The 12,623-nt window shown below is 42.0% G+C and overlaps 1 protein-coding gene across 2 annotated transcripts; it reads left to right on the forward strand.

The window, feature by feature from the left end:
- Positions 1 to 1,261: 1,261 nt before the first annotated feature.
- OGFRL1 (opioid growth factor receptor like 1) lies at positions 1,262 to 11,963 on the forward strand. 2 transcript variants are annotated; one of them, XM_032184818.1, is made up of 7 exons: positions 1,262 to 1,536; positions 3,100 to 3,186; positions 3,790 to 3,871; positions 6,490 to 6,568; positions 6,661 to 6,727; positions 6,867 to 7,012; positions 8,612 to 11,963. In XM_032184818.1, exons 1-7 carry the CDS (start codon positions 1,297 to 1,299, stop codon positions 9,369 to 9,371), a joined length of 1,461 nt encoding a protein of 486 aa, XP_032040709.1. In that variant the 5' UTR covers positions 1,262 to 1,296; the 3' UTR covers positions 9,372 to 11,963. The 2 variants fall into 2 exon arrangements, with proteins under 2 accessions (XP_032040709.1, XP_032040710.1); XM_032184819.1 differs by having other exon boundaries at positions 3,793 to 3,871.
- Positions 11,964 to 12,623: the final 660 nt, after the last annotated feature.

Consider the following 12,623-nt stretch of genomic DNA (forward strand, 5'->3'; position numbering starts at 1 on the left):
CTTTTATGAGGGTGATAAAACACTGAGGCAGCAGCAGAAGAAAAGGCACAAAAATGAGTGAGGGAACAGGGGAACTAATTTACAGGGAGGAGCTAAAAGTGGTGTGGTTCACCAAGAAGACGTAAGATGGCTTGATCATTGTGCATCCCTATAGGAGCAGTCAATATAGCAGACACCACAGAGCTGTCTTCAGTGAAGGCAGAGTTCCACGAGTGTGAACCAAAGCCTGATAATCTTGGTTAGGAATGAAGTTAATCCTGAGGGTGTGGGCAGCCACTGGAAACAATGTGCTAAGCCTTCATCAGGTCTTCACTCCAGCCAGTGTTTCTATCCCAAAAACTTGCTCTAGCCACATACAAAATACACTGCCATTGTCCCTGCCAAATCCGCCTTTGACTGGCATGCCAGCTTCTCCCCCAGACTTGAGGGGATTTTAGGAGCAGCTGAAAGTAGCTGGGCACCCTGCTGTTGCCCTGTCCAGTCCCATCTCCCCAGGTATGGGATCATTAAGGTAGAAAAAGACCTCCAAGATTATCTGGTCCAACCATCCCCTACCACCAATACCAAGCCACGTCCCTAAGCACCACATCCAACCTTTCCTGGAACACCCCCAGGGACAGTGACTCCACCACCTCCCTGGGCAACCCATCCCAATGACTAACTGCTCTTTCTGTGCAGAAACATCTCCTCATTTCCAACCTGAACCTCCCCTGGTGCAACTTGAGGCTGTTTCCTCTAGTCCTAGCGCTGGTTAGCTGCCAGAAGAGGCCGACCCCCAGCTCCCCACCCCTTCCTTTCAGGTACAGAGAGCAACGAGGTCTCCCCTGAGCCTCCTCTTCTCCAGACTAAACACCCCCAGCTCCCTCAGCCGCTCCTCACAGGACCTGTGTGTGCTCCAGGCCCTCACCAGCTCCCTCTCCTTCCTCCCCTCCCAGTGTGCTCGCAGCGTGCGGAGCGGGGGACGGGAGGCAGGGGGCTGGGAGGCAGGGGGCTGCCATCTTCTGCCTGCTCCCCTCCTCTCCCATCCCCTCCCGGGGGCTGCCGGCCCCTCCGAGCCGCGCAGCGCCCGGTGCCCGCAGCTCCGCCCCGCGCCCGCCCGTGGGCTGTGGCCGGGCGGCAGCGGAGCAGCCTCGGCCGCCGCCATGCAGCCGCCGCCGCCGCCTCCCCGCCCCGCCATGCCGCAGCCGTAGGCAGCCGCCGGCCGCTCGCAGCCCTCGGCCCCCGGGAGGCGGCGGAGGCGGCGGTGGCGGTGGCGGCGGGCCCTGCCTTCGCCTTCGCCTCGCCCTGCCCTGCCCGATGGGCAGCCTGCTGAGCGGCGTCAGCTTCAAGGAGCCCACCACGGTGGAGGACTGCGACTCCACCTGGGAGACCGACTCGGAGCCCGAGCCGCCGCCGGAGCCCGCCGGGGACCCGCGGCCCCTGGAAGGGGCGGGCGCGGCCGGGGGAGCCGCCGAGGAGCCGCCCGCTGACGGCCGGCCCCGGGAGCCGCCGGGGGACGCGGAGCGGGCCGAGGCCGACACCGCCAGCCCCGAGCAGGTACCGCCCGCCCCGCTGCCCCCCCGGGAAGGGCTCGGCCGGGCCTCGGCAGCCCGTGAGCCCCGGGGGTGGAGGAGCTGAGGCCGGGCAGGGCAGCCGGGGGGGGCTCCCCAGCCTGCTGCGGAGCGCTCCGTGCTGGCCCCCGGGGGTTGCACGGCCCAAAACGCTGGCCCTAAAGCGTATAAAGGGGTGCTCTGCCGAAACTGCTGGCCCTGAAGCGTTTACAGGGCTGCTTTGGCAATAATCTCACGGAATTTAGGAATCAAGGCATGGGGGACCAGCTGGGGCCAGGTTTTAGCCTGCTGGATGTACCTCATTTGTGTTTGGTTCAGACACTGCCATAGTGCAAAATTAAATAGGTGTAAGTGTTTTATCCGCTTCTGCAAGGTGTATGGCAATAGATAACTAAAGCCTGGTGCTGCCGGGTACCTCACGCAGGAGGGACGGCGTGCTCAGGGCAGCCTGCTTCGCCTGTAGGTGTGGTCAGAGATAGCCTTGCGAAAGGATGCTCCAGGACAGGTGCTTGCTCGCCAATAACATCATCTTAATAAGCAGCAGGATGTGCAGCTATAAAGGGGAATGTCCAGTGCAGTCACAGGGAATTTCCCCCTTTTCGACTTCACTTCAGCCCATTGTATGTATAGTGCAAGGAGTTCCCTCATTTGGTCACTGGTTTTAGAGTAGAGACTTATTTTAGTGAACTAACCCGTACAAAACTCTTAGTTACGGTACAGGCATGAAGAAATGTTGAAGAACATGAAGTGGTCGCTAGCAAGCTGAATTCTCTCTAGACTACTACTTCATTTTCCTCAATAAGTGCAGGCTTTTCAAGTGTGCTGTCAAGTCAGTGGGATTGTTTCCACTGCCCTTGATACACTCTGGTTGTTTCAGGTCATAGCTTCAAAGCATCTGGGGTTCAGTACAGGGTCTCCTATGAGTATATTTTCTCTATGTGAGTGGGTTTTTTTTTTTTGGTGTTTAGTGGTATTTCTTGCTAGGATTTAAGTTCTGAGAAATGAATAATAGAAAATGGTTCAAGAAGGTATTTGAACTGCAAGTTAGCTTGTCTATGACTATTCATTTTCTTCCATAGGACGTTAGTGATAGCAGTTAACACAACATGCACACGACAGATAGTATTTGCAGATAGTATGGTTTCCAAAGTGTCTCTGTACTTTCATGTTCAATTACTTGTTTTGTCTTCTGTTGGCACTTCCTGGTTAACTTCAAAGTCTGACATTTGGAAATGACAGTAAACTTGTTGGTTTAAATTCAGCCTCATTGGAAGGATGCCTCATAACTCAGCAAAACCCAAAAGTATGGCTTTGTTGTGGTTTTTGTTGTGGTTAGTTGGCTGGTTCTTTTGATTTAGGTTTAAAGTATGTGGTGTGAAGTATGTGGCAGGGAGATGCCTGGTGTTTGACCAGGCAGCAGGCAAGTACATCTACTTGTGTATGTTTACATTGCTGAAATCCATTATGAAAAATAATTATTTTGATATTACCCAGGTTCAGTATTTAGTGTGTTTGTTTATGGTTATTATCTATTTTTTAAATGTTTCAGAGCAGTGATGGAACTGAGCTGACAGCCAAGCCAAAGAGAAGCTTCTATGCAGCAAGAGATTTATACAAGTACCGACACCAGTATCCAGTAAGAATATTTTATGCTTTAAAATTCCCCATTTAGTAGAGAGCAGCACACAACCTAAAAATTCCTAAACTTTATGGTGCCTAATAAATATGAGGAATTAGTGTAATCAAAAAGCTGTTGCAAAGGTCCGATGTATTTAAGCGGGAGAGGGGTGAAACTAGCAGGAGAGGGGTGAAACATCTTCTCATCCTAGATGTAAATGCAAGCACATGAGGTGTGTAAGCCTGGGAATAATGGCAGGAGCCCAGGAAAATATGTGTGCCTTGAATGCTGATAAGGGTGGATAAAGTTTGGACTTGATATTATTTGTCTCTTGGAAATTCCTTGAGACCAAAGTCTGGGTGCTGCTATGCTTGCAGCTCTGACTTGGTAGAAGGCACCAGTCAGAAGGAACTGGCACATCCTTAAAGTGTTTTACCTGGGCTGAATCTTTATGCATGTGACTTCCAGTTTTCCTAAAATGTTGAAATATTTTTGTCCTCAAATTGTTCAGAGAGCAGAATGTTACTTTGTGGGTATTCTCTGTAGTGTGGGTTGTTTTGTTTCGTTTGTGTTTTCTGTTTTGTTTTGTAGGGTGATAATGTCCTGTTTTCTTTCTTTCAGCAGAACTTTAAGGATCTTCGATACCAAAATGACTTGTGCAATCTCCGCTTTTACAAAAACAAAATCCCTTTTAAGCCCGATGGTGAGTAATCTGGGACAATAGTAGTGATAACAGAAGAATGTTCGACGCTTATAGTAACAAAGCGAAACTGTAGCGATAATTACCGTGCTGACAAATTAGAGGTGTATGGCTATATTTAGTGTGATTTAAACCTCCTCTGTTGCTTATCAGTTAACATGTTGATAAGCAAGTTGTGCTTAAGCCAAAGTTTTGCATTTTTCAGAATGATGTAATATAAGGTGTTGTTTACACAACGGATTTAGAGCAGTGGCACTGCCTTTTATTAAACAAAGATAAAGTTGTTCCACCATGCTTTGCAAACTCCTGGCGCTTGAAAAGGAGTGGCAGGGATCAGGGTGTTATTCCTAGCACTGTGTGAGGGGAAAATGAATGCACTGTCACTTCCTCATATGTGAGAAATTATTTTATTATCATTGTTATAATAATCAAAGCCCCTGGTGGTTCTGGTAATGAAGCAGGACCCTCACATGCAAGGTTCTGCATGAATACTGAAAGAGCTGAAAGATGACAAACCTGGCTCTAGAGAGTTTGCTATCCTCTTGTCCCCTTCTGCTTCTCCATCTGTCTGCAGTCAAAGCATGAGAGACAATAAAACAGTAGTGGTTAGAATGATAGACAGGAGTCTTGGCACATGAGAGCTTAGCCATTGACAAAAAAAAAAAATTGCGATCAAAAATACTCTTTTGAGAGTTTTGAAAGAATGAGGCGGAGGTTACTTTGAGGGTGTTTGCAGACAGATCCTCTTGGCACGAGGACAGCTTGGGAGGAAATACAAGAGTGTATATTTGAATACAGAAGAAATGAGAAGTGGAGGCTGTGGTTGAGGGCTGGCCAGAGGCAGGCATCAGTCTCATGGCAGCGCATGGGTTGTGACAAGGTGGGGTGGGGCGGGTCACAAAAGACTTTGAAAATGAAGGCATGTAGTTTTTCTTTGATGTTACAGAAAAGGGCTTCACAATGGAAGAACACAAAGCAAAAAAGTCAGTGTTTTTTAAAAAAAGGTGTAGTGTAGAAACATGATCTTAGCAGCAGCATTCAGGGTAGATACAAGTGTGTCAGCAGTGTACTTTTCAAGGCTGGTAAAAAGGATGTTGAGGTGCAAAACATCAAAATTCAGATGGAATATTATACAGAATGGTGTAAAGACATCAATATAGCCTGGAAGGTTGGAAGTAACAGCTGCTTAAAGGCAAGATAGTGATAATAACCTCAGCAATCAAAAAGATAAATCAGGTAACGCGAAAGAAAGATAAGGCTTCTGTTTTAATTATCTTGAGCTTTATCTAGATATCCACAAGCAAATATTAAAGACTGTTTTTAGCTTGGCAAGAGGAGTTGAATCTGTGAGTTACTAGTAACAGAGAAAGCATTACGCAGAGAACTGAAAGAAAGATAAAGGTACTGAGGACCATGTGAACCTGAAACTGAAAGCCTGAAAAGGTTTGGGGTGGGGGGAATCCTTTAAAAGGCAAAAAAATAAGGAGGTATTCCAGAAGGTTAGCCAGGAGGTATTCCAGAAGGTTAGCCTTTTCCAGCCTTGCATGCACTGTAAATCCCATGTTCTTGGCAACCCCGTTGACTGGCTTCTTTCTCCATTGTATGAAGAAAAGCAGCAGGTGAGCTCTTGTCACTGGGACTGAGGTAGAAATTTTCACTGGGCAGGAATAGAGTTGTACAACATGTCATGTACAACAGGAGACTATTTACATGGGGCTTTGAGCTTTTTGGGCTGCCGCTGTGCTATTTGACTTTGGGAGAGGCCGTGCTGCGGTGGTAAAATATTGTTGGTTTCTGAGTAGAAATAGGCTAACGTTGTGCGTTCATGGAAAGAGATTGTGTAGCTTTTGGAGCAAGTAACCTCCTCTTGTGTATTTGTACGGTGCCTGGAAAAGAGATGCCCTGGCCCACGACTGAATGGTCTCAGTGCAAAGAATGATTTCTTTTGTGTGTGCTTTGTCTCCTTTTTCTCTCACTGTCTTTCTGAGAGAAACTGACTAAAACCCACAACTGTTTTGAGACTACTAAAAGCTGAAATTCCCATTTGTTGAGCTTGGCCCCAAGGTTGGACTCATAGCAGAAAATATTCAATACATCAATTCTTTTGGCCACAGATAATTGCAAAATATTTTCAAATCTTGTTATTATTTATAGCTGGAAGGATTCCTGGAATAAAAGATCTGTTGAAGTGTTGAGACTGTGTAATACTAAGGCAATATATATGCAGAGCTTTCTCATGTTAAAGAAATGGCAGGTGATTGTGTTTTAGTATTTTGCATAAGTGATTTGTCAATGGGTGCTAAAGGAATCTAGGACATGAGATGTTCAGAAAAGCGTGTTTTTCAGAGGTTATTGTTGCATACCCTGTACGGGTAAGTACCTTGGTATAAGTCAGTTGATTTTGTTTGTATTGAAATTTGATGAAACTCTTGTCTTTAATTAAGTTTCAGTAACTAAATTATTTTTAATTTAAAATTAACGTTTGCAACAGACCTTACTTTACATAGGATGTGAAAGAAAAAAGTTTGTATTTTGTCACTGTGTTAATATGGCGTGTACTTCATGTAGCTGAAAGCTGATGTTGATGGCTACTTAACAGTTTCCCAATTATTTTTATGCAGGGGTTTACATTGAAGAAGTCCTAAATAAATGGAAAGGAGACTATGAGAAACTGGAACATAACCACACTTACATACAGTGGTCGGTCACTTACTACCTTTTTCTGTTTCAAAGCATTGCATTGATTCAGTGTTTATATGCTGGAAATTGTAATGTGCTTTTTCTTTTAACAGGCTTTTCCCACTGAGGGAACAAGGTCTGAACTTCTATGCTAAAGAACTAACTACATATGAAATTGAGGTAATACAAGTTGAGCTTAAAACAAACCATATTAATATTGATACCTAACTACTTTTTATTATGTGGAGTTGTTTTATGCGATGCAGAAGTTCTTGCTTCAGTGCCACTAAGAATTTTGGATATATTCTTTGTTTATTAGGAGTTCAAGAAAACAAAGGAAGCAATTAGAAGATTCCTTTTGGCTTACAAAATGATGTTGGAGTTTTTTGGAATAAAACTAATTGATAAAACTGGAAACGTAGCCCGAGCTGCTAACTGGCAAGAAAGATTTCAGCATTTGAATGAGTAAGTAATGACATCCACTCAACACTCTAGAATTGCCATAGAATCTCTTTAGCCTTTTGTTTCCTAGGGAAAGGAAGATATATTTTCCAAAGAATAGAAATAGTCTGTAACTGGTTTGTGTCAGTATGTGGATGTTCTTCCTTCCCCTTTTTTTGATTGTGCTTTTCACCCGTTAGCAGTCTAAGTGACATCAGTGAATTCCCCACAAATACAACTTCAGATGGTGCTGAAGAAGATCACAATTCCAAACTAATTTGTCTGTCTTGCTACTGAGAGCATTGTCACTTGATCCCAAAGCACTGCTTCTCAATTACGAGGAATGAGATGCTTATTTTGTAATCACGTTTCTTCTTGAGAAAAATCAAGTTCTCCACAGCTGTATAGAAGCTAAGTAATAAAGATTTCCCTCCCTTCTCCAAACATGATCCGTGTTGGATTTAATACTTTTTAACAGCAGTGCCTAACTGGAGAGGTTTAGACATTTATTAAGTCAAACTTTACCCCCAGCTTTCAGCAAAATGCCATCTGTCATCATCCTTTGGCATTGTGGGGACCTTGAGTTTGCGCTGAATTTTTGTCCAATGCAGTTGTATCAAAATTTCTCTTCAAATCTTGTAATCACTTTTGTAATACCTCTGACCATAGAGCTAAAGATTGGACAAAACAAAAATACTGCAAGAAAACAAACAAAAACTTGTTACTTAAGGTAGAATTGCTAATGACTAAATGTGAATGAATAATGAAAGTAACCACTAATTTCACTCGAATATTATGAGCTAATTGACAGGTATGTACTCAGGCTCAGGCCATAGATAAAAGACAGTTTCAGGAGGCCCAAATGAAAGGCACTGCACATTCTTACATAGTAATTACTATATTATTATTATTATTATATATAGTAATGATTTAAGTGTGTGTGACTATATGTGTGTAGCTACTCACTATAAATAATATCAGTGAGCAGCTATGCTAGTTTAAATCAGGAACTGAGACTCTCTTTAGTTAAGTTTGGCCATCTGAAATTCAGACATTTCGGTTTCACTATTCACCTAGGCATACTTCATGAAGAAATAGTATTTCAGAAAAACTTCCAGAAGATAACTCATTCCATTTATCTTAGATATATGTTATGATAGAAGGACTTGCTCTCCAGGGGTGCCCGTTTTGCCTCTCAGGACTGTCTGTCTAAGTAATGTAGGTAGCTAGCTTAGAGTGGAGACACAGCTTCTAAATGGCTAAGGTGTAGTCTAGTGAATCATGTTCTGTAGCTGTATGACTACAATACACTACAAGAAAAATGTTTTATAAAAATGACTGCTTTCTCCTTGGAAAAATATATACAGTAGAAGGAATCAAAATTGGTACACAGTGCTTTTCTTTCATCTACTGCCTCAGTGCCTTTTGCAGACACTAATTTTCACTTCCAACATCCTCACAAAGAAGGTACTAGCAAGCTTCATCAGCTGTGAGAAATTAAAGTACAGAATCCTTGAAGTACATGTCTTGAATGATTAAAAATGAGTGAGGAATTGCAGTTCCAGTTCTGTAAGGATTTTCTTTTCTGGTTCAATGGAATTATTTCAACCTTTTCTTCCAAAGGTCTCAACACAACTACTTGAGAATCACTCGAATTCTGAAAAGTCTTGGTGAACTTGGATATGAGAGTTTCAAATCTCCCCTGGTAAAATTTATTCTCCATGAAGCTCTTGTCGAAGATACCATTCCCAATATTAAGCAAAGTGCTCTAGAATATTTTGTGTATACTATTAGAGACCGAAGAGAAAGGAGAAAACTCCTGAGATTTGCCCAGCAACATTACACACCATCAGAGCATTTTATCTGGGGACCCCCAAAAAAGCAGAAGTCGGAGGGAAACAAAACAAGTAAAAAACCAGCATCTCCTATTTCTATTCACAGTAGTTACATTTCTAAGCATAAGAAGCCGAAAGAGCCTAAGAGTACATCCACGAGTGGAAGCTCAACTAGTAAAGCAACTGAAGAAAGAAAGGCAGAACTCACAAAAAGTGGAGAAGAAAATGAGCAGGATGAACAAGAAATGAACTGTGATGCTCTTAAGCAAAACAGCAGTGAAAAGAACAGTGATCCTGATACTAGTCAGCTTTCAAAACCAGAAGAAACTCATGATACTTCAGACAAAAAGGAGGATGCTCCTCATTCAAAAAAAGAGGATGAAAGTATGGACAGTGACTCCGGAAGTCATCCAAGTGTTGTAGAGAAAGATTTATGTGACACTGAGAATTGTTCAAATAGCACGTTAGCAGATGTACAAGATAGCCTTGATACGGATATGCTTTCAGAGGAGACCACCACAAAAACTAAGGATGACCTCAAATCATGAGTCTGAGGTTAAAAATCATTGTTTCATAATGAATGAAGCGAATTATTCATCACTTTTTCATTTTGCATAACATTTACATCAAATCTAGTATAAAGTGTTCATGAGACTTTGCTTGTTGTGAATGCATCAGATTAGACTTCTGTTAGGTTAATGAATTTTACCTTTTTTAATCTCAGTTTATCAGATAAAAATCAAGTATGGTTATTTAAAATAATTGTGTACGTTCAAAGCCTAGGAATTCATTATCTTTTCCAGACAGATTGCATAGGAAAAAAATAGCTATTCCATTACATTCATCTTTCTTTTTTTAACCTAAAACTTACTAGAAATAGAAACTCTTGAAACTTAAAAATTCTGATATTCCTTTTACATTGCTTTAAATTTTTATTTCTTTTTATGAAATGGCTAGAAATTCTTTGAAGAGCAAAGCTTTTCCCTAGCAGATTTTAAATTTTTTGGGGGGAACTATATTTATGTTAATGGCAGTATTTGCACAGCATTTTACCATAGATTAGCACCCTTGTCTGAGACACTAGGTAATAGATAGCAAAATATCTTATGCAGCTGGGTATCCTTTACATCAAATAAAAGTTTAACTTACAGTGAAACTGTATCCACAGCTCTTGGGTACAAGGGAAGATGCACTTTAAACTTCTTTTAGTCCCTTTGAAGTTTTCTCATGACTCATTCGCCACTTCTGCTACCTTGAGGTGAGGTGGGATCGTTTTTAGCTGTGGTCTCAGTGTGAAAGCACTCTGTTGATCAGCTGGCCCAGCTGGCTTCAGCACCTGTGAAGCCTCTGTCCCTGGAAATCAACCACCAACAGCTCAAAAGCAGTGTCTTCACAGCAAAGTACTGCTTAAGCATCAAAGCCATCAGAGAGACCGTCACGAGGCCTGTCCAGCTGGATCGTAACTGAATTTGGACATTTCTTGGCCAGTTTTGGTTGAGATCTGTACAATGCTGAACCCACAGATGCTGGTCTGTGAGAGAAAGGGATTCCAGCTGTCTTGTTCCTCCCTTTGCTCTATCAGAGGTCTTTCACACTGCTTAATGCTATTTTCATAATGGGCTGAAACCTGAGAAAAGCCAGCCTGCTAGCATGACTGGAGCCCAACAGATAGGAATTTCCCAATTAAGATCTTCCCCAGAGTTGTTTACTTAAGGACCATCTGCTTTCCCTGAGCATCCTCTGCTGACTTCATGCCATTCAATCTAGCAAGACACTACCCAGCGAGTTAATTGTATGAATTAAAAAATAATGCAGGTAGAACCCATGCTTTCTACAGTCCTAAAATAGTCTAAAACTTCTATATGTATTTTCTATTTTAAAATGTATATATAATCCACTGCCTTTAATGTATTTTTGATGAAATATTATAAAGCAAGTACCTGACTACAGTTTGAGTGTCAGAGTGCTGCAAGACTTGATTCAAGTCTTGTAACTCAAAATGACAACGTCTTCAGGGGTTTCAAAGCATAGACAAGATGTCTTATATTTTTCTGTGTCACTAGTTCCCATTATGGCAGTACATCACTTCTTGCTTTCCCCGGCTAGTATTGTTTCTTGGGGTCACACAGAGTTGTAGTTAGAGATCTGGGTACCTATGGACAATAACTAAACTCTTTCCATCCAAAAAAAAGGCAGGGAAGTGGAAAGTCACATTCCTCCATTTCTGTGCTGTCTTATAAGGAAAGGGACATCATATTTGTGAGTTGTTTCTGGCTTTGTGTTTTGTGTTTTTGAGGGTAGCCCAGGTCGCTCCAACAGGCATTAAGTCTGTCCGAATGGAAATGTCCCAGAGAATTCCCCCCCAGCCACTGTTTTAACAAAGGCTGGTGCTGAGAATTACCTTCAAATTCCCCTGGACTTAAACCACTTCCATGTTTGGACCTGACCTGAGTAGAAGGGGACAGAAAATGCTTGGATAAAATTGGTCCATGTAGTTAAAGACTCTAACCCCACGCATACACGCAGGGAGGACAGCTTTATGTTCTGCCTCTGACTTTTTAAATCTCGAGTGCCTAACCTTGCCAACTTAATAGCATTGTTTAACATAGTTATTTCTTGAATGGCATAGGGAAAATTTACACTGTGCATGAAGAACATAACCGTAAGGTAGCTAGTTATACAGAACCTGCAATTTCTAGACTTTAATACTGAAGTTAACCATTTTTTTTTAAATTACATAGTGTTCAACTGGAATAGGGGACACTGGGGGTGTTATATTTATGTTGTAATTTGACTGAACATAGATGATCTCAGGAGATTTTCCGTCTTTTGACTACTGAACAACAACAGAAAGAGAAACCCATAGCTCTTAAACCAGAAAGCTCTTGGGATGCACATCCAAAATATTTCTCTGCAGTATGTTATTGTGACACAGCTTTCACCTATATATGCTTGCTGGTTGACCACTTGTAATTGCGTACTTAATCTAAGAAATTACTTTTTCTGTTTGTTTGTCTATTTATTTATTCATTTATTTTTGTTTGTTTGTTTTCACCTGGCAGGGCTTTGCAGTAAGGGCCCAGTGTGTCTTAAAATACAGTTGATAACTTTGAAACCTTTATCCTTATTAACTTAAAAAATAAAATAAACAAAAAAAAAATAAAATCCCCAATTCAGGATAATTCTGTCACTTTTTATAGAAGTGAGAATAGCAGTGACACGTCAATTAGCCTTGAAGAACTTTGTGGTAAGACACGTTTTTTATTTCTGATGGCCTTCTGCTTTCTGTACCCTTTGTGTTATAGCTGTACCAACAGAATTACTCCCATGGGACACTTCAACTTCAGCTAAAAAATTCTGTGTAAAATGTGAGGGTTTACCATTATTTTCATGGAGGAGTTGTTTCTCCTGATTTTCTAAGTGCTTGAAAGAAGGATTCACTGCAGAGCAGTCGCACAGTGTAGAGTGCCATGGAGATTTGTGGGGATCAAGTGAGTGCACTCTATGAGTTTTAGTACAGAATGATGTCCTTAGCAGCCAGAAGTGCCCTGTTTTCTTTAGTTTTTAAGATTTCCTTAGTTTCCTTAGTTTTTAAGGCTTTCAGGTTTCCAAGTGTTCTTGTAGATGCCAGCGCTTAATTATTTAAGCATTACTTCAGAAAATTAATGTGTGCAAAGAAAGTCAGGACAATTGCTCATTATTAAACTTGTTGCTTTCTTGTTTTTTCTTTTTTTCTTTTTTTTTAAGTCTTGCTGTGCACTTAAGTATTCAGGGATTTCTGCGTACCTCTATTACAATGC

Source organism: Aythya fuligula, chromosome 3 (assembly GCF_009819795.1).
Source record: "Aythya fuligula isolate bAytFul2 chromosome 3, bAytFul2.pri, whole genome shotgun sequence".
Classification (NCBI taxonomy): domain Eukaryota; kingdom Metazoa; phylum Chordata; class Aves; order Anseriformes; family Anatidae; genus Aythya; species Aythya fuligula.